General features: G+C 49.1%; 2 protein-coding genes across 3 annotated transcripts in view; both read left to right on the forward strand.

The window, feature by feature from the left end:
• The window catches only part of P2RY2 (purinergic receptor P2Y2), a 38,944-nt gene extending 20,571 nt beyond the window's left edge, over positions 1-18,373 (forward strand). Inside the window, exons 1-2 of one of the 2 annotated variants that reach the window (XM_075919551.1) lie at positions 6,866-7,005; positions 13,149-18,373. In XM_075919551.1, coding sequence (XP_075775666.1) covers positions 13,153-14,220 — 1,068 coding nt within the window. In that variant the 5' untranslated portion in view covers positions 6,866-7,005; positions 13,149-13,152 and the 3' untranslated portion in view covers positions 14,221-18,373. Of the gene's footprint in view, positions 1-6,865; positions 7,006-13,148 lie in introns of those variants that run through there. The other variant, XM_006130864.4, reaches the window with a different exon arrangement.
• The window catches only part of P2RY6 (pyrimidinergic receptor P2Y6), a 204,689-nt gene continuing 191,838 nt past the window's right edge, over positions 6,867-19,717 (forward strand). The window contains exon 1 of the mRNA XM_075919552.1: positions 6,867-7,005. The gene's annotated coding sequence lies outside the window, so the exon portion shown is untranslated. The remainder of the gene's footprint in view (positions 7,006-19,717) is intronic.

The raw sequence follows: 19,717 nt of genomic DNA on the forward strand, positions 1-19,717 counted from the left end.
GCTCGAACTAGGTAGTTCGGACTAGGGTCCTATTCCGAACTACCGTTACTCCTCTTGAAACGAGGTGTACCGGTAGTTCGGAATAGGCACCCTAGTCCGAACTACCTAGTTCGAGCCCCGTGTAGCCGCGCTGCACGGGGTTCGAAGCAGCGGGGATTTAAAAATGGCGGCTCCCCGCTTATGCTAATGAAGCCCGGGAAATTCAAATCCCGGGCTTCATTAGCAAGTGCGGTATGCATACATTACCCTCCTAGTTCGAACTAGCGGGGTAGTGTAGACATACCCTCAGAGCAGTGGAATTGCCCACGGGCAAGGGGCATTTGGGGTGGGTTGTTTTATATTGCCACATCTAGGATGTGTTATCAAGGTGTCTAGAGTGTCTAGATGAGCAGCGTATGTCCTGCTGCGGTGTCCGGCCCTTTCCAGTCACTAAGGTACTGATTCTCAGAGCACCCTCTCAGGTAGGACAGCCCCATGTTGCAGCTGGGGAAACGAGGTACCGAGAGGCTAAGTGATTTGCCCAAGGTCAGGTAAAAGGTCTGTGGCACATCACGGAATTGAACCCAGGTTGTCCCTGGCCTCTGCCCTACCCACTGGGCCGTATTTCCTCTCGTTATAGTCTTTCTACATATGCAAATAAATTATAAATGTAGATCACTCCTTATAGCCCAATGCACTTCATTTATCCTTCGTTCTTAGTACATAACATAAGAACGGCCGTACTGGGTCAGACCAAAGGTCTATCTAGCCCAGTATCCTGTCTGCCAACAGTGGCCAGCACCAGGTGCCCCAGAGAGGGTGGACCGAAGGCAATGATCAAGTGATTTGTCTCCTGCCATCCTTCTCCAGCCTCTGACAAACAGAAAGCAGGGACACCATTTCTATCCCCTGGCTAATAGACTTTTATGGACCTAACCTCCAAGAAATTATCTAGCTTCTCTTTAAACTTTGTTATAGTCCTACCCTCCACAGCCTCCTCTGGCAAGGAGTTCCACAGATTGACTACACGCTGTGTGAAGAAGAACTTTCTTTTATTAGTTTTAAACCTGCTACCCATTAACTTTGTTTGGTGTCCTCTAGTTCTTCTATTATGGGAACTAATAAATATTCGCCCTCTCCACACTACTCATGATTTTATATACCTCTATCATATCCCCCCCTAAGTAAGGAGTTAGTAAGGAGTAGGAATCGTAGCTGATGACACTGCTGTAGCATTTTTCATCCAAGTGTAACCCTCACACCTCCTGGGCATGGTGCTCTGTCCCCGCTAGTGGCACTGAAGCTCGTTAGAGACCAGTCAGTGTGTTACAGCCTTAGTGAAGAGGTGGCTTTTAGCTCATGCCACAGAGTGCATGCATTTGGTCCTGCTTTGGGCAGGGGGCTGGATTCAATGACCTCCCGAGGTCTCTTCCAGCTCTAGGATTCTAGAATTCAGCTCCAGAGGTCCCAGTTCCATCCCAGCCACTGACAACTGGCGCTTATGTAGCAGCGACAGGCTGAACTCAGCCTGGGACCTCTGGAGCTTAGTGCATGAGCCTCTCCCCCTTGAGCTAAAAGCCAGCTGGCTCGCAGATTAGGCTGTAGACGAGTAAACTCAGTCTCTCTGTAGGTGGTCTAAGCACCATTACCTGGGACAGTGCAATACACCCAGCAGATGTGTGGGTTACACTCACAAGCATTTACCCCTTCAGGCAGGGAACACGTCTACCTCTGGCTTGGCGTAGTGCATTGGTGTCCCCATGCTGAGCAGAGTCTTTGCAAACCATCATTTACCATGATACGCCCAGAGGTCTCATCTAAAATGACCAATGGCCTTTGTGCAGGTGGCGGGGTGGGGCAGGACAGGGCGGGGGATGGGGCACAGAGCACAGGCGCCCGGGTAAAGCGCTCCCCTTTCTTTGCTGGGTTTTGTTCACAAGACAGCGAAGTGGAGCTTGTCTCCAAAAGCCCATCAGCTTCCACTAACCTATCTGCAAAGCCATGAGCAAGCCCTCCTCCCACGGTGCTTGAAGCTTCCCAGGCCCAGTGCTTTGCTGGTGTTTGCATAGGAGGCGCCTTAGCAGCCGAGTCTGGCTTATTACAAACGTGTGTCCGTGGCATGAGATGAAAGCTGAACACGGGACTAGCAACGGGGCTCCTGCATAGCCTGAATCCAGACCCATGCTCCTGAGGGGGCTGTGCTCCACGGGTCCCGCTCACTTCCTGCTGCCTGGACCCCCCAGCCCCATCCCACTGAACGCGTGTATGATTGATTGCTGTAGAACTCGCTTGAATAAGGGTAATTATACCAGGTGTCCCACTCAGCACAGGGAATATGCTCACCCTTCCTAGCGTTAGCATCTGCTGGGCTGGGCTGTATCACATAGAGCCAGGCACAGTAGTGCCCCCTATCCCCAATGCAGGGAGAGGAAAGGGCTGGTGGGGGGAGTCAGCTCTCCAGTGCCACTTATTCCTTCACCTGGGTCAGAGGAATGTGGCTCCCCGTGGCTCACACCAGCGGATGGGCCTGTGCATGCAAATGCAAGTGAACTGTGTTGTGCCCTGCAGGCATCTACAGAGGTGTAGAGCCCATAGCCAGGTGCTGGGGAGAAAGGCTGAGCAGCGGGGGAAATGCAAGACTCTCGGAGTAAGAGCTGACTGGTTGACAGGAGGGAAGACAGATATCTCCCCTCCCCAGCATAGAGAGATGAGAAGGGACCTGGGAATTGACAGAGATACGGAGGCTGTTCCTGTTAATGCAGCCAGTGTGGACATTGGGCTACTGCTCCCACCCTCTCCACTGTGGAGGGACTTGGTGGGGGCAGAAAGAAGAGGGACAATGAGTATAAGAAACTGGCTGAAGAAAATCAGTCCCCAGGAGGTCACGTATGTCTAGACTGCATCCCTCTGTTGGCAGAGGGATGCAGTTTAGGCAGGTCAACATTGCAAATAAGGCAGGGATTTAAATATCCCGTGCCTAATTTGCATAAAAATGGCCACCATGTTTTGCCCACTCAGCACTTTGTTGGCAATAAGCAGCAGTCTAGAGGGGGAGCTGTCGAGAAAGAAATCCTTTTTCGACAGATCCCTTATGCCCCTGCGAGGAGGTTTACAGGATCTGTTGAAAAAGGCTTTCTTTTTCGACAGATCCCCCTCTAGACTGCTGCTTTTTGTCAACAAAGTGTTAAGTCGGCAAAATGCGGTGGCCATTTTTATGCAAATTAGGCACGGGATATTTAAATCCCTGCCTCATTTGCAATGTTGACCTGCCTAATCTGCATCCCTCTGCCAACAGAGGGATGCAGTCTAGACATAGATAGGGGAGTTGGGGATAAATCCATGGAGATGAGATGAGATGGAGAGTGGAGGAGGTGGGGTTTGGATGGAGATAAAGGGTCCTGGAGAGGAGGTCACATGAGGAGTGGAGGAGGTTTGGGGGGTGGATAAGTCCATGGAGGGCCATGGAGAGGAGATTACATGTGTAGGAGCGACAAGGAGTCCTGTGGCACCTTATAGACTAACTGAAGTGTAGGAGCATAAGCTTTTGTGGGCAAAGACCCACTTCGTCAGATGCATCTGACGAAGTGGGTCTTTGCCCACGAAAGCTTATGCTCCTACACTTCAGTTAGTCTATAAGGTGCCACAGGACTCCTCGTCACTTTTGCAGATTCAGACTAACACGGCTACCCCTCTGATACATGTGTAGGGTGGGTCAGTCCACAGAGATGAGGAGGGTTTTAGAAATGGACTTAATAAACATAATGAAGGTTTCCCCATGACAAAGGCAATGAGCTGCTCCTTCTGGGCACATTGGAAAAAATGAACCATTGGACGATTCGGACAAACAGTGCAGTCGGGACCTCACGAGAGAGACATGAGATACAGGGGCCTACCCTGAATCGCTTAGAGCTGGGCTTGCCAAGCGGGAAGGTAGCCCACCCTTAGACGGAGACGGCTGAAAAGGGGCACAGGCTGAGACGAGACTGCAGGGCTGGCAGACTTATGCCTTGTGTTGGTAGGGGACTATGCCGAGGGTTGAATTCTGGGGAGGGAATTGAATAAGGTAAGATGGAGTGCAGCGAAAGAGTTTGGGTAGCCCTTGCATGGTGGAAGGCATGCAGATGTTAGCCAAAAGAGCATGTAGGGAAGGGAGAATCCCAAGACAAGCAGCTTAGAGAAATAGGCAATGAGTCTGTGCTCCAAGAAAAAAAGTGTGAATAGGATGCACAGCATCATGGAGGCATGAGCTGGCAAGGGGCCTAGAGGCTGGATGGGGGCTTGAAGCAATAGAAAAGAATTATTTTGGATCGGTGGCATGAGGTGAGGACCCAAAAGGAGGAGCTAGCGGGGAAGGGCACATTGACATTTGCAGGAAAGGACTCGGGGAGTCCAGAAAAGAAGGAACCACAGGACTTGTAACAAACAGAGAAGGTGGCATGGCTCGGCGTTCTGCCCCAGGAGCAGACCTGGCTGAGGACATGTGATGGTGGCCACAGCGGTCAGGAGGGGTCACAGGAAAGTTGGGCTCTGGAGTCTGACTTTGCAGCCTGGGCCCAGCTCTCTGTTGTAGGCCGATTCAGAGAACCGGCAACTGTGAAATGGAAAGCACGCTCTGTCGTCCAGTCCACATCTCAGCCTCTTGCAGTGGAGATGAGTGTGAGCTGAGGCTGGACATGGCGGAGTTTTCTCAGAGGATGCTCCTCTGTGTAAGTCCAATGAGCAGGAATGGTTAGAGTCTGTTCAGGCTCTTGACTGAGCAGCATAACCTAAATAAACTTACCACCCAACTCTAGTTTCTCCTGTTCAGATGAGGCTCTATAATGCCTGAGCTTTCTGAATATTTTCTTTTGGTTACTGTGGGTTTTTAACTGTTGTCTTGGAGGAGGAAGCAAGCATGCAGACTGCTTGGTTCCGGGGGGAAGATAGTTCCTTCTATGACACCAAATTACTGCCAAATAACGCAGAGAAGACACCCTATTATCTGGGTCTGTGCTTTATAGGGAGACATTAGTGGAACTGCTATAAATTGAATGTGGGTTGTAGATGTTTTTAGGCTTACGCTCAAAGGTGGCTCTCCAATTCTGGGGGGCGGGGAGCCCTGAGCCTTGGAGGCTGGATCTAGCCTCTGGGCCTTAGGTTCGCCACCCCTGAATTAAATGATCACTTATCTAGATTTTGAACAAAGAAGTTAAATATCTCATTTGATCTCCTGTTACTGCAGGAGCATCTCAAGCTTTCAACCAATCTTTGTTATTACAGATAGGTGGTAAAGAGACAGATTCTGTCCTAAAGAACTTTTGGGACTGCGTCTCACATACATCAATGCTCCTTAGCACTGCTGTGGGAGTGGATAGGGGCCTTGAGATGGGTGCAAATGGCTGTAAAGTAGCTGCTTTAAGATTCCTTTACAGCTAACATTGTAGTGCAAATAAGAATCAGGACGACAATCCCAATATATAAGGCAGTGGGAGAAAGGAGGTTTTGCTGTTTTAGAGATTATATTATTTGTAATTTTAAATATACATAGATTATTAGAAGCAAAGTCATTTTAAAACAACCAATTGACTTGTTAAAACATAGCCCCCTTACTTCTGTGCTGCTTTCAGCACTGGGCAACCGGATAGGGATGGTTGTAATATCAGGTGCCCAGCTCTGAAGGCAGCACTCTGCCAGTAGCAGCACAGAAGTATGGCTGGCAATACTACGTCCATGTTGCCTTTACTTCTGTACTGCTGCTTTCAGTGCTGGGATCCCTGAGTGTAGCAGCTGCTGACTGAGGACCAAGCTCTGCAGGCAGCAGTGCAGAAATAAAGGTGGCAACACCAAACCAAGCCATCCTTACTTCTGGGCTGCTGCTGGCAGTAGCTCTGCCTTCAGAGATGGGCTCTCAGCCAGCAGCCACTGCTCTCCAGCTGCCCAGCTCTGAAGGTAGCACCTCCACCCACAGCAGTGCAGAAGTAAGGGCAGCAGGGCTGCAAACCCCCTACCACAACCTTGCAGCCTTCACATGACTCCTTATTGCATCAGGCCCCCCACAATTACAACACCATGACATTGCAGACTGAAATATCTGAAAGCATGAAATTTACCCTTTTAAAAATCCTATGCTTGAAATTGACCCAAATGAACCATGAATTTGGTAGATCCCTAGGTATAATTTCCACTGGAACCGGCAGAAGCTGCATTCGGTCCATTGCATTTAGTCCGTTTAACTTTCTGATTTAAGGCTAGTGTGTTCGGGTGTCCAAATTTTAAACCCAGGAAAAGCCACTTCCTTTGACATTTCCAAACAGCCCACACCAGTTCTAGTCATGCTGAGCTTTGGGACATCTTTAATTAAATAGACCCTAAACCTGGGGCCTAAACTCCCTCAGACAGTTTCTTTGAAATGATTTCAGACAGACATGAAGGTCAACAGGAATGGATTTTGTAACCTTTGCTCTGAGACCACGCTGACCGTGAATTTGGCTGCCCTCCAGTCCTTTCATTTCCCTATTCAAGAATTGGCCTGGAAAGTGCTTTTATTGTAACGTGGCCCTTTTTTGTTCTATGAAAGAAACAGAGCTAAGATGACAGGACTTCTTCAGCAACGAGGCGGCCGTAGTGTGTGCGTGTGCAGTGCAATATGTACTCAGAACTGCTTGCGAAGCAGTGTCCGAGGCGATGGACAGCAAGCAGGATGTTAGCTATTTGTCTCCCACACACTGAATCATTTCCACTGAGTGCCCTGCAGGGCAGACGGAATAGCACTTACACCGACGTTCACCTCCTCCTACTCAAGAGGATTTTGTTTCTGGTTAATTTCAGGACCTTTCTCAGGAGAACATTAGGCTATACTCGCAAGTGCTGCAGAGCGACAATTGCAGCTGTGGCTGGGGGCTGCTGCTGACAGCCCAGCAGATGCCTGCGGAGCAGTAATGGGTGGATAATAAGGAGGACCTCTGCCAGGCACCAGTGGCTCTGAAGGCAGGATACAGTCGACAGATCCTGATTCCAGTCAACAGAGTCGATACAGAATAACTCTAGGTAAATATATTGCCTCCATCACCGTGTCTGGATCCACTCCCTGAACAATATACACATCAAAACAGGGCTGATAAACTCCACCCCACCATACATGTTGCTGAAGGAGGTATCATATATACATGTGTCAGACGTGTGGGAGGGTGAGGTGGTGCAAGGGGTGTGTGTGTGTGTGTGTGTGTGTGTGTGTGTGTGTGTGTGTGTACACGCACACACAGGTGCCTTTACTATACATGGGCTAGTAGAGTAGTGGTTGCCTGAAGCCAAGTCCCAAGAGGTGGTTTGTTGGGCCCGTTCCGATTTCTGGATGGGTGGTGTCCCAAAGCAAACCATGCTGACAGGCAGCCAAGCCCTGGGTCTCTGAGAGCTGCACCTTGCCCCTTGCCAGCCAGAGTGTTCCTGATGTGCATAGCTCACAAAAGGAGAGGCTCTTGGAGGCAGTCAGGGCTCAGGTCAGGGCGGGTGCATTAGCCCCAGGGCCTGGCAGCCGATTCAGCACTGCAGAGGCAGCCAGACGTGCATGGCACGCAGATGAGAGACATACTCCTGAAACTCCACCCTGCGCATGAGGTCAACTGCCTCGTGCAGGACAAGATGGTGTTTCCTGATGGTGCTGACTTCCCTCCCCCCGTGGCAGCCCAGACACACTCATCAGGGCTGGAGGTAGCGAGTGAGGGGGTCACAGTGGCCTAGATCATCACCTGCCAGCCAGGAATGCAGCCTCCGGACTAGAGTCCAACAGGACCCTGCTACTATACTCCTCCTTTTCGAGTGGGGAGCAAGTGTCCTCAAGGCAAAGGTTAGCTATGGCTTCAGCCAGCTCTTTAGGGCATCTCCTTCTCTCCCTCTTGCCTGGGTTGAATTTTACCCAGCTGCTCTCCATCATCCCGTCTGTGCTCTAGAGCTTATGCTGCCTGCACATGACAGGAGATGTAGAGCTGGGAGTTTTGGTGGCACTTAAGTCAATAGCATCTCATAGTCTCATACTTAGATGTCTGATCTACATAAGAACATAAGAACGGCCGTACTGGGTCAGACCAAAGGTCCATCTAGACCACATCTACATATGAACGAGCACAGAAGTGGGGCTTGTGAGACTGCACCCGGGGAACATCGAACCCAGCATCCTGGCCCTTTGGAAGGTCATGAAAGAAGCCAGCGGAGTCGCTCTGGATTTGCTTTTGGGAGTCAGTGGATTTCCACGAGGCACAGCCAAGATCAATATTTGCCGTCCCGAGAAGGGAGAACGCTCTGCTTCCCTTTGGCCCCTCCCCTCTGCCCTTTCCCCCCATCTCGGTCAGCACTTGATGAGTCATACGCGCACACTGACATTCTTCCATCCCACTCCCAGTCCTTGCTCTGCCTCTCTGGAAAGGTCGTCCTGCTCCCTTTTGTGTCCTTGCATTGCTTGGCTGTCACTCCCATGCGATTCCTCTGATCACTCCATGTAGATGGAGTTGATGTGGGCGGGTGTCAGATGGCCAAGAGCCCAAAGAGACACAGCAGGTTTTGTCTTAGGAATTTAGGATATTTGCTCAAACAAAGGGGGAGACGGGGCAGCTCTCCAGACCCAGCAACCAACTAGCTTCATGTTGCAAAAAGTAATGCACAACAGAACACTAAAAGACAATAGACCATTGTGAGCTGGTGGTGTTCATATGGCCAATCCAAACAACAAGTCCAGTAGTGAGTCTACTCCAGCCTGCTGATTAACCAGATACCAGTAAGCATCACCCAAGAAAACTAACCTGTTATATCCCTAGTACAGACCTGTGAGGATCCAGGTCTAAGTGACACATATCCACGGTCTCACAGAAACACTGTGACAGAGCCAGGTTTTGAATCCACATCTCAGCATCATAGTGAAGCTCAACTGTTCTCTATTCAGTTGTTTTTCTCTCAGCCTGAGGGAACTTCCCCCAGCTGATTCCTCCTTCTTTGTCCTCACAAAGAATGACCAGGAAAAGCACTCAGGGCTTTCACTTTATATTAGCAAAGCACTGGGCAAACTTCAAGCAGAACAATGAGCCAGCCAAAGCAAGATCATTACTGCATGAGTAGTGCTAAGGGATTATTTCTGAGTTGCTAGGCGCTTCTCATAAACACACGTGGCAGTGATGAGCCACAGATAAACGGGTAAAGAGACTGTCCCTACCCCCAGGCACAGAGTCTATGTTCACACATGGCACAAGTGGGGGTGGGGTCACCAGCCAAAAGAAAGGGGAAGACAAGTAGAAACAGAACTGGCTTTGGAGTACTAAAGGTGCGTGCACACGATAGCAGCTCTGCTACAGATCTGCATGGACACTCTCCACATTGACAGGGGGAGGGGTTTCCCTAGATGTAGTTAATCCATTTCTCCAAGAGACGGTAACTAGATCTAAGAGAATCCATCACTTGACCTGCTTCTGCAGTGGGGAATAGGTCCACTTAACTGTGTTACATAGGGTGCAAAATTTGTCCCAGCCCTGAGCAATGGTTATGCCCAGGAGCCAGGGGGCAAAGGTAGTCCCGATCAGCAGTCAAAGTTCATGCAAGAGATCCCGTGGCTGGAAGATGCAACCCAAAGGGAAGCTGTGGCAGTGTTTGGTGGGGCCAGGTGAGGCAGCAAAGCAGGAAGGCTCAAGAAGCAACTAGAAGCCAATAACTTGTTGCTCAGACAGTGTCAGCTGAGAAGCAAGAAGTTTATATATAGTCACAAGCCAATCAGGACCAAGACCCTGTGGCCAATCAGGATGCAGGTGACTGAACTCTGGAATTTGGCCCATCTGAGACTATGGCTTCCCTGTACTCCCATGTGGCATGAAGGCCAAGACAGCATCCCAGAAAACCCCACAGGGGTGGGCTTGGTGCTGTAGCAAGAACAACATGATCAACCCCCAGCTACTGAACAAGGGCCTGCTCCCAAATCCTCTGAAGTTTGTATAAGTCTGTCCACTGACTTCAACAGGCCTGGAGACCGGCACCCAGGCATATGCACCTCTGAGCGTGATCTGTGTTGTTTATCACAGGGAAGATTGCAACACAGTGCCACTCTTGGCAGCAATGGTGGGAGTACAAACGTAGCCAACGCCCCCATCTCTGCTGGCCTCTGGGCACCTTGACATTTAGACCTAGAGTTGCAAAATCACGAATCAGTCTGTCCTCCTCTCTCACTCCCAAAACAACACCTCCAAGTCTGTGGTGGACAACAGGGAAGGCACAGGACGGTCTAACCACCGAAGTAGTGTTCACCAAACAAAATGACAGGGGTGGTTTGAAAACCAGATACTGACTGACTGACCCTTAATTGTCACCACATGAATCCAGGACCTGAGGCTTGCAGAAAAGCAGTTTGTAGCAGTTTCTCAGCCCATGATTTCCCCCTGTAATTGTTTTCTTTTCTAAGACCATTGCTGGCTCTGGGGCATCAACCAAGCTCTTTGCTCCCTGGCTTCAGAAATAGGAGGCTAGCAGAAAAGGAGGCGGCTTGAAGCACATTTTTCAGGTTTCTGGCAGACCATCTGAGCACCTTGAAGCAAACCCTGGCCTTCCATCCAGAGGGGACTAGACCCTGTAACGAGGGCTGTTGAGTAAAGCAACATGCACCGCACTGAAGCAGTTTGTCAGAAGCAAACGAAACCATGAGAAAGGAAAGCAGAACCACACGGGAGGGGTGGAAAAGAAGACACAGCTTAGTTCCTTATGTGTAGTTTCCAAAGAGATACTGGGTATTTTCTGCAGATGATGTGGAACAAGATAACCCTTGAGGGAGCAGGTTGGCTTACTCGTTAGTTACCTGGAAGCATGAGCTCTTGGCGGTTTATTTTGTGGTGTGCCTCATGAGCTTATTGAAAGGGCATAAGAACAGCCACACTGGGTCAGACCAACAGTCCATCCAGCCCTGTATCCTGTCTGCTGACCGTGGCCAATACCAGATGCCCAGAGGGAGGTAACACAACAGGTAATCCTCACGTGAGACCTCCCCTGTCACCCACCTCCAGAGGAACAGAGGGTAGGCTCATAGCCATTGAACTAGAACTAGTGAAAATGGAGCAAGGTTTTAATGGGTGCTCCAGTCCATCCCCACATTTATGGCCACTGGGAATTCTTACAGGCCGGAAAGTGGATGATTCAGGAGACTGAAAATTGGATCTGAAGCCTTTGGCCAGGAGGGCGCTCACCTGAATTCATGGTAACAGCTGGCATTATTACTATATGATGGCTGCTTGCTGGCCTGTGTGGAATCGATTGGCCCATTACCTCATGGAAAAAGGAAAACAAACACCCCTTGCGTGCAGTGATTGTCACCAGTGCTGGCAGAGTGGGCAGAGGAATCCTTCCTGGACACAGAGACTGAACTAACCTCTCATCTCGCCCAGCTATGGTCCCCCCAGGGCAGAATTGAGGCCCCTATGTGGGGCAGTTGGCGGTGCTGCTGTCTGTCTCTACCTGACCTGGGCTCATGTCTCGAGTCCTGTCAGATCTTGCATCTTTCACCAGTGCTTGGACTCCCCGGAAATAAAAGCACAAATGAAAATTCCAGGCCTGGATGAAACGAACGTTAGCAGGTTTTCAGCCGTGCCTACCTTGTAGCTCAGCAGTGAACCCAACCCAGACCAAATCATTCATGACAGCATGGGTAATGGAGTCAGCCAGCAAACCAGAGTGAATGTAGTTGTCTGCTCAAGGGAATGAACAGCTCCCACCTTGAGAGCCTATAAACAGAACAAGAGCACCACAATGGTTTAGGTTTTTAGTTCCCACAGTTCACTTACTCTTGCTTGGATGCTGGTTCCTTCCTAACGCTTAGCCCAGCATGAGGGGATTTGCTTTGATGCTTAGAGTCCATCTCTGTAGGAAAAGAGCCAAATCACGTCACAGCTTTGCTCTCTATCAGTGTTTGCAGCCTGATCTAGGACATGATGCAGGAACATCATTATAACAGGGATTCTGTTCCTTCCACTCAAGCAAGCTCAAACTTGGGTCTTCTGCCTAGCAGTTTCCTAGTGTAGACAACCTCTTGGCTAGTGTAGGTGGATCTCTAGCACAGGGATGCTGAAGCTGGCTGAACCCAGGGTGAAGTTCTCAGGGACTGAGGATAGAATCTTGACTCCATCCCACCAGAACTCAGAATGAGCCCAGATCTCCTCCAAAGGGATGACTTGTCTGTCTGGAGGGGCCTTCCCACAACTCAGAAAAGCACCTTCCTAGAGTTAATCTTTAAAAAGAAAACTTTCCTCCTACACCCTAATTAAAGGAAAGGAGACCACACCTCCTTGTGGCAGCATTCTGCTTATAATTCACAGGTCTCACTGGTATCCACATACCAGATATTGCAGTGTGAGAATACGAATCCTTAACAGGAGAGAGATTAGAAGTCATAACTAGGGGAGAGGCAGAGAGAGGGGCTCAGAGCCCCTCTAAAGGGGCAGTCCCTCCCCATATCACAGCACACATGTGGGAGGAATGGAGAGAGACTTGGACACCCTGAGAGGGGTACAGTGTCCCCTCGACCCCCGCAAAAAAAAATCCCCAAACCCTGGCACATGAACTGTAATCATACAGGATTTTTTCTTATAGTTATCAATTCCCTTTCCAGTCTTTTCACTAGTGGTTAATAAGGCCGCACTGTTCTCACAGCTTGGACATGTTCCATTGTAGGCTGGCCTCGAAACGGACCAGTTTTTCTGGTACGCTTGTGAAACTCAGAGACTAGGTTTCTCCATAGGAAAGGAAAGGTGATCTTGTAATTAAGACACTAAAGTAGGCCTCAGAAATTCTGTGTTCAATTACCAGCCATGTCATAGGCTTCATGTGGGACCTTATGCAAGTTCATTAATCAGTCAGTGCCTCAGGGTGCCCATTTGTAAAACGAGGGTAATAAAATTCCTTTATATCTGTTTCAGTTGGGGGGATCTTCAGGGCAGGGCTTGTTACTCAAGATGTGGATGGTACAGCACCTCGCACAATGAGGCCCGGATCTCAACTGGGGCCTGTAAGCACTATAGCCTTATAAATAGCAATCATTAAAGTGTGACTTGTCTGTTCTGCCCTGTGACGCGCTGTCTTGCTGCAGTGCCAGCATTTTTGCACCTAAGTGCAAGACTCTCCCATTTCAATGAGCCACCCCTGCATTTGCTGACTCTTTGCTCCCTGTTTTCTAGGGCCATGGAGAAATTCCCGGGTCTGCGCTCCTGGAACACCAGTGCCAACTTGTCCACCGGCGACTGCAGTGTGGAGGACAACACGTACAAGTGCAAGTTTGACGAGGAGTTCAAGTACATTCTGCTGCCTGTCTCCTACGGCATTGTGTGTGTGGTGGGGTTGTGCCTCAACCTGCTGGCCCTCTATGTCTTCCTCTTCAGGATCAAGATCTGGAATGCCTCCACCACGTACATGTTCAACCTGGCTGTGTCTGACACACTCTATGTCATATCCCTGCCCTTGCTGGTGTATTACTACGCCAAGGGGGACAACTGGCCCTTCAGTGTAGCCTTGTGTAAAATAGTCCGTTTCCTGTTCTACACCAACCTCTACTGCAGCATCCTCTTCCTGCTCTGCATCAGCATCCACCGTTTCCTGGGCATCTGCTTCCCGCTGAAGTCGCTGCAGTGGGGCCGCGTCCGCTACGCACGGAGGGTATCGGGTGTCGTTTGGTTGGTCATAATCACGTGCCAGTCGCCGGTGCTCTTCTTCGTCACCACCAGCGTGAGGTGCGAGACCATCACCTGCCACGACACGTCGAGCAAGGAACTCTTCGGCCAGTTCATCATCTACAGCTCGGTGATGCTGGTGCTGCTGTTCTGCATCCCTTTCCTGACCATCATCGTGTGCTATTGCCTCATGACTCGGAAGCTGCTGCAGCCCACCCAGGGGACCTCCCGGATGTCCAACTCCAAAAAGAAGTCAGTCAAAATGATCATCATCGTCCTGGTGGTCTTCATCATCTGCTTCCTTCCTTTCCACATCACTCGCACCTTGTACTACTCCTTCCGAAGCTGGGACCTTAGCTGCGAGACCCTCAATGCCATTAACTTAGCCTACAAAATGACCAGGCCCTTAGCTAGCACCAACAGCTGCCTGGATCCCATTTTGTACTTCTTAGTAGGCCAAAGGTTTGTCAAATTTGCCGGCCACAAAATGCCAATGAAAACTCCAAACCAAAAGGCATTGGAGAGCACTCCCAACACCAACACAGAAACCAGCAACAACCTAGATATCATAGTCAAATTGTGAAACCCCAGCCTGCTACATTTCTGTCCACTGTCCCACCCCATTGTGGATTATTCTGTCTCCCTTGTGGAAGAACTTCTCCACTGTGTGAGGAGGAGTCTGGCACGTTGCCACAGTGCAGGTGGAATCCACTAGTGAGTGTGTTACAAGTCTCCGCAAAGGACCCGAGTTGTCGCAGCCCGCAGCTAGAGGGCCTGACTTGCACTAAGGCTGCAGCAGCTCAAGCTTTTAGCGCTGAAGGGCCCTGGTTCAACTTGTGGTGTATTAGTCAAGATGGCAGCTCTCACGCAGGCAGTGGAGTCCCTAGACTCAGGGGAACTGACAGCTTGCGCAGGCCCCTAGGCAAGGAAGGAGGCAGCTCCATGCTTCCAGAAGGGAAGGAGCCTTGGGCCGAAGGGGTGGGACTGAGGCAGCCAGCCCTCTGTGACTCCCCTCCCCTCATAATGCTCTATCAGCAATTTAAAGGGCTTGTAGCTCTGGCTACCACTGCTGCTGCCATAGCAACATCAGTGGCCAGGAACCTTGGCCCCTTTGAATCAGTAGACCGGAGGGCAGTTGTCCCCTTTGCCTCTCTCTCTTGGCGGGACCTAGACTTCAGGTGTCCTGTGTGAGTAGAAATGTTCAACAAGATACACCTGCGTGAAGGTCACCGGTTTAATGACTTTTGGGAACTAAGGGGCTGCTAAAGTGATATATAAAAATCCCATATGCATGTCCTCCTTCAGCTCTGCAACCCAAATGCTTCCTCACCAAACCCGCTCTTCTGCCTGACACTGGGTGGTGTCTATCCAACAGGGAGCAAAGACTACCTGGCGCATGGTTGTCAGTCCAAAGAAATGACAATGCACAGTAATATAAATACATTTCATGGTAAATGTTTGTACTGGCTTTTCAAAAACACATTTTTTCAACTCCCCACTCCAATCTGCCGGTCACTGAACTTTTCAGCTTTTCACAAAATTTTGTGCCACATTTCCTGTTGAAATTTTTATTTAAAAAAAAAAATTGCAATTGACAAAAAAACAGTTTTCTCTTTGTAAAAAAGGTCAGTAATTATTCCGACAAGTTTTAGTCCACTTATTGATTTAAAATATCACAGAAAATGAAGCCCTGAAGCATAGGAAAAAACCTTTGACATTTTTTACCAAATCATTTGCTATTTTTTATCCAGCCTCAATGCATTTAGCAGGGATGTTTTTATTGATCATACCAGAGCCAGGCTTTTATCGATCATACCAGAGCCAGGCTTTTATCGATCATACCAGAGCCAGGTTTTTATCAATCATACCAGGCTTTTCCTCTTTCTGCAAGCAGAAAAATACTATCAGCAAGGTCTTTTCCTCCTGGGCAAATATTTAGCACAGGAAAGGAGAGTATATAAATTATAAGGCTGAAAGGAAACAGAAAAACTCCCCAGCAAGGAATTCTGCCCAGTTTTAGGAGTTGTCTGACCTTTCCAAATGCAATAATCCTCTGTCTAGCTAGCAAGTATCTCATCACAGAGCTTTTCTCCAGAGAGCTGCACTGAAGTTAACCCCTTATTCACCAGAGACTTGATAGTGCTGACTTACCCAGTCACACCCACATTCTACAATCTTTTCCAAAGCCAGAAAGCCTCCGAACTGCAGCTTTTACTAATTGCCCAATACTAACTTCTTTTGGGTGAGGTTTTCTTGTTAAATGTTTTAAATGTTTAAAAAGTGATAGGCCTTTCATCAAAAACCTAGCCACTTAATCCAGGGCCGGAGTGGAAGGTCCAGTCTATGCTATCACTCTGTGGTCACCAACCAGTAGATCAGGAACTACTGGTAGATCTTAGAGCCTCTGACAGGTGATCGTTACTGGTTTGGCCATGTGGCTATCAAGTACCAGCACTTCCTCCCATGGCTGTGCATTGCTAGCCCTTTGCCTTGGAGCTGTTCCCCCAGGAGCCTCCTGCTTGCTGTGCAGGGCGGGAGAGGGAGAGGAGGGTGCTGATGTCACGGTGCCCCCTTCTCCCACTCTGTATCCTATCTCCACAGAGCAGAGAGGGGGCACAACAGGATGAGGAATAGAGCAAGTTTCCTGGTTGCTTTTGGGAGTGGTGTAGGGCTAGGGCAGGGGTGAACCTTTCTTAGCCCCACTGCACCACCACCCAGGAGCCACCTGAGGTAAGCAGTGCCTAACTGGAGTCCACATCCTGAACCCCTACCCAAGTCATGAACCGCCTCCTATACCTCAAGCCCCTGCCCTAGCTCTGAGCCTCCACGCATCCAAACACCCTCCCAGAACCTGCACCTAGAACCCCTTCCTGCAACTCAACTGCCTGCCCCAAGCTCAGCTCAGAGCCCCTCATACTCTAAATCACCTTAACCTAAGACCAGAACCTGCACCCCTAGCCCTCTGCCTGAGCCTGGTGAAAATGAGTGAAGGTGGAGGAGGGTGGGAGGATGAAAGGAATTTTTTCTTCTCTCCGTGCACAGTCAACCTCCGGAACAACTTGTCAGAGGATGTGGTGAAGGGTAGGACTTTAACAAGGTTAAAAAAAGAGCTAGATAGATTCATGGAGGTTAGGTCCATCAATGGCTATTAGCCAGGATGGGTAGGAATGATGTCCCTAGCTTCTGTTTGTCTGGAAATGGGTGACAGGAGAGGGATCACGTGAGGATTACCTGCTGTGTTACCTCCCTCTGGGGCATCTGGTATTGGCCACTGTCAGCAGACAGGATACTGGGCTAGATGGACCATTGTTCTGACCGAATATGGCTGTTCTTATGGGTATATTGTGGAATTTATCATATTATCTCCACTCATGGAGAATAGGGGTTTCTGGTTAATTGAATGTGCTGGATAACAAAGCTTATTGCTCAGCCCCCGCCCCCTACTGGCAGATCAGGCTCTTGGCAGCTAGAGGCAGGCTGAGGGGGAAGGAGGCACCTGCTAATAATATCAGCTGGCAGTGCCAGCTGTCAGAAGCCCTGCAACGGCCAGTTGGACAGGCCAGAGTCAGGTGCCCACACCTGGTGGTGTTACAGCTGGGGGTAATGCCGGTTAACAGCATTTTCCAGTAAACAGAGTGCCAGATAACAAAGCATTCACTGGAGTGAACGTGACTCCTCAAAGTCATGCTCTAGCATGACCTAATTTTGTATTGCAGACAAGGCAAATGGTGTAACTGATTTACACCATCTGAAGTTCTGCTCCTATGGAGCCAGCAGCAGAATTCAGAGTAAGGTGCCCATCTTTTTTAAAATAAATGTGCACCCTCTCTAATAACTGCATGTGCTTGTCTCCTCCCTGTTGACATTTTCACAGGGTTGAGATCACCAGCAGAACAAAACTTCACATTGCTCAGATTTGCTCCCACCCTTCCAAGATTCTTACACACATCAATGGAGACTTTTGAAGCTGGACTGGAGAAAGCATTAGAAAATATGCTGCACTGGCAAAGTCTAGCTGAGCTAATACATCTTGTCCCTCTCTAATTTCTAGGTCTAATAAACTGCCCAGCTTAACCCCAAAATTCCTTGCCCACCTTTGACGTTATAATGATGATGAAAAATGGGTGATATTTACTCACCCACCGCAAAGCAAAACACAACATAAAACTGTTGTCCCAAAGAAGTAGGTGAGTAGAACTTACAAGAGCAGTCATAGTTGCATATTGGAACCATGCAAACACCACTTTCTCCTCATCTAAACCCACTCCTACGAATAAGGAAATGTGTGTGATTTACTGGAGATAAAGACAACCAGCAGTGTAAGACCATGTGCAATACACACAAGAGGCCGATCCAATGCCTATGAAGCCAATGGAAGTATTTCCATTAACATCAGAGGGACATGAATCAGGCCCCATATGAAAGACACTGAAGTGGGATCCTTAAAAGCTTTAAGTGACATAGTTTGTCAGTGGGATTTGTGCTCACACCGCACTTACGCACAATTAAAAATCCCACTTAGTGTGATCTACTGTTGGCCCAGGATCAGATTTGAGTGAACAAAGTTATCTGGGTTCAAAGCAACCAGAGAGGTACTGACTGGAAGTTTTTCTTTTTCAAAGTACTAACTTATACTAAAAATGTTCATATCTGTGACAATACAGTATATTTTATTTTTGTAATATGTAACGATATTCTATTGCTTATGATAAAATAAGTTTGTTTCTATTTATTAATTTTGATTATTATTATGCAGACCTGGGTCAGTGTCAGAAAAGGTGGGGCATTGGAGACTGGAATAATGACTGATTTTTTTCAACATGTTAGAGAGGTTTTCAGTTCCAGACGTAGAAATGTTCAGGGCTGCAAATGTCACCAGACTATCTATGAGAAACCCATGCACTTCAGGGGGGTTTGGAAGTTGGGTTTTTCCAGTGGCTGTTCTCATTATAATTGGTCAACCAAAAATCCCTCAATCTGAATGTCACAAATGGAGCCTAGGTGCGACGGGGTGCAAAGCCATTTGAGGCCCTGTGCTTTGGGCCTTGCAGTCCTATCTCAGCCCAGCCCAGGAAAAGGAGCAGTGAAGGTGGGTCCTCCAGGACAGCCTAGAAAGACTTCAGGGAAGCAGCCAATCAGCACACAGCAGGCTCAGTTAAAAGGAGCTACAGGAGTTGAGCAGGGCACTAGCACAGTTGCTGGCTGGGACCAGAAGGGTGAAGAAAGAGTGAAAGGCTCTGAGACATCACAGATAAAGAGAATGGGGAGAAACCCTGTTTCAGAGGCCTGGGAGAGGGAACCCTGGCTACAAAGTTGGCAGCAAAGAGGCCTTGAAGGAGACCCTAGGAAACCAGGACAGAGAAGGAGAAACTCTCCAAGCAGGGAGGCAAGGGAGGGATCCTACTCACATAAAGAACAGCTCATAAGCCCAAAATGGTGGTGGGACAGAGTGGGAAGCAGCCCAGGGAATGTAGCAATAGCAAGTAGTAAAGAAAGCAGCAAATGGCTGCTATTTGCACAGTCCCGGAGTTGGGACCCAGAGCATTCGGTGGACCTGGGTCTCCCCATTGGCAGAGTGGCCAAAGCCCCAGGGACACATTTTCTTGTGGGGCTCAAAAAAGGGCTTAGAATTTAAACAGGCCCAGAAATGGGGCTGAAGGCTCCAGAGAGGGCCAACCATCTGCTGACGTGACTTAGAGGGCGAAGGCTCTGAAGACCCACCTGAAGAAGGCACCTACCAAAGGGGTGCTGGGAACAGAAAAATGAAAAAATGAGGGATCCCACTCAGCTGAAAGTAGGCACTCACAAGAGACGAGTGTCTCCTTCCACCTCCCCCCTGCACACATGGTATACACCAAAAATGTAGATTGACCTATCACTTGGGAGTATAAAAATTCACACCCCTGAGTCCCACAATTACGCCAACCCTGGTGTTGATATTCTTCCCTCAGCCTATCTACTGGTGCTCAGGGGTGTGAGCAGTACCTACTCCTATAGTCAAACACCTTTTGTCAATGTAGGAAGCATCTGTGCTACAGGCCTCTACCTAATGCTATGTTGGCATAGCTGTGTCACCGAAG

The sequence above is a fragment of the Pelodiscus sinensis genome, chromosome 1 (assembly GCF_049634645.1).
Source record: "Pelodiscus sinensis isolate JC-2024 chromosome 1, ASM4963464v1, whole genome shotgun sequence".
Lineage (NCBI taxonomy): Eukaryota > Metazoa > Chordata > Testudines > Trionychidae > Pelodiscus > Pelodiscus sinensis.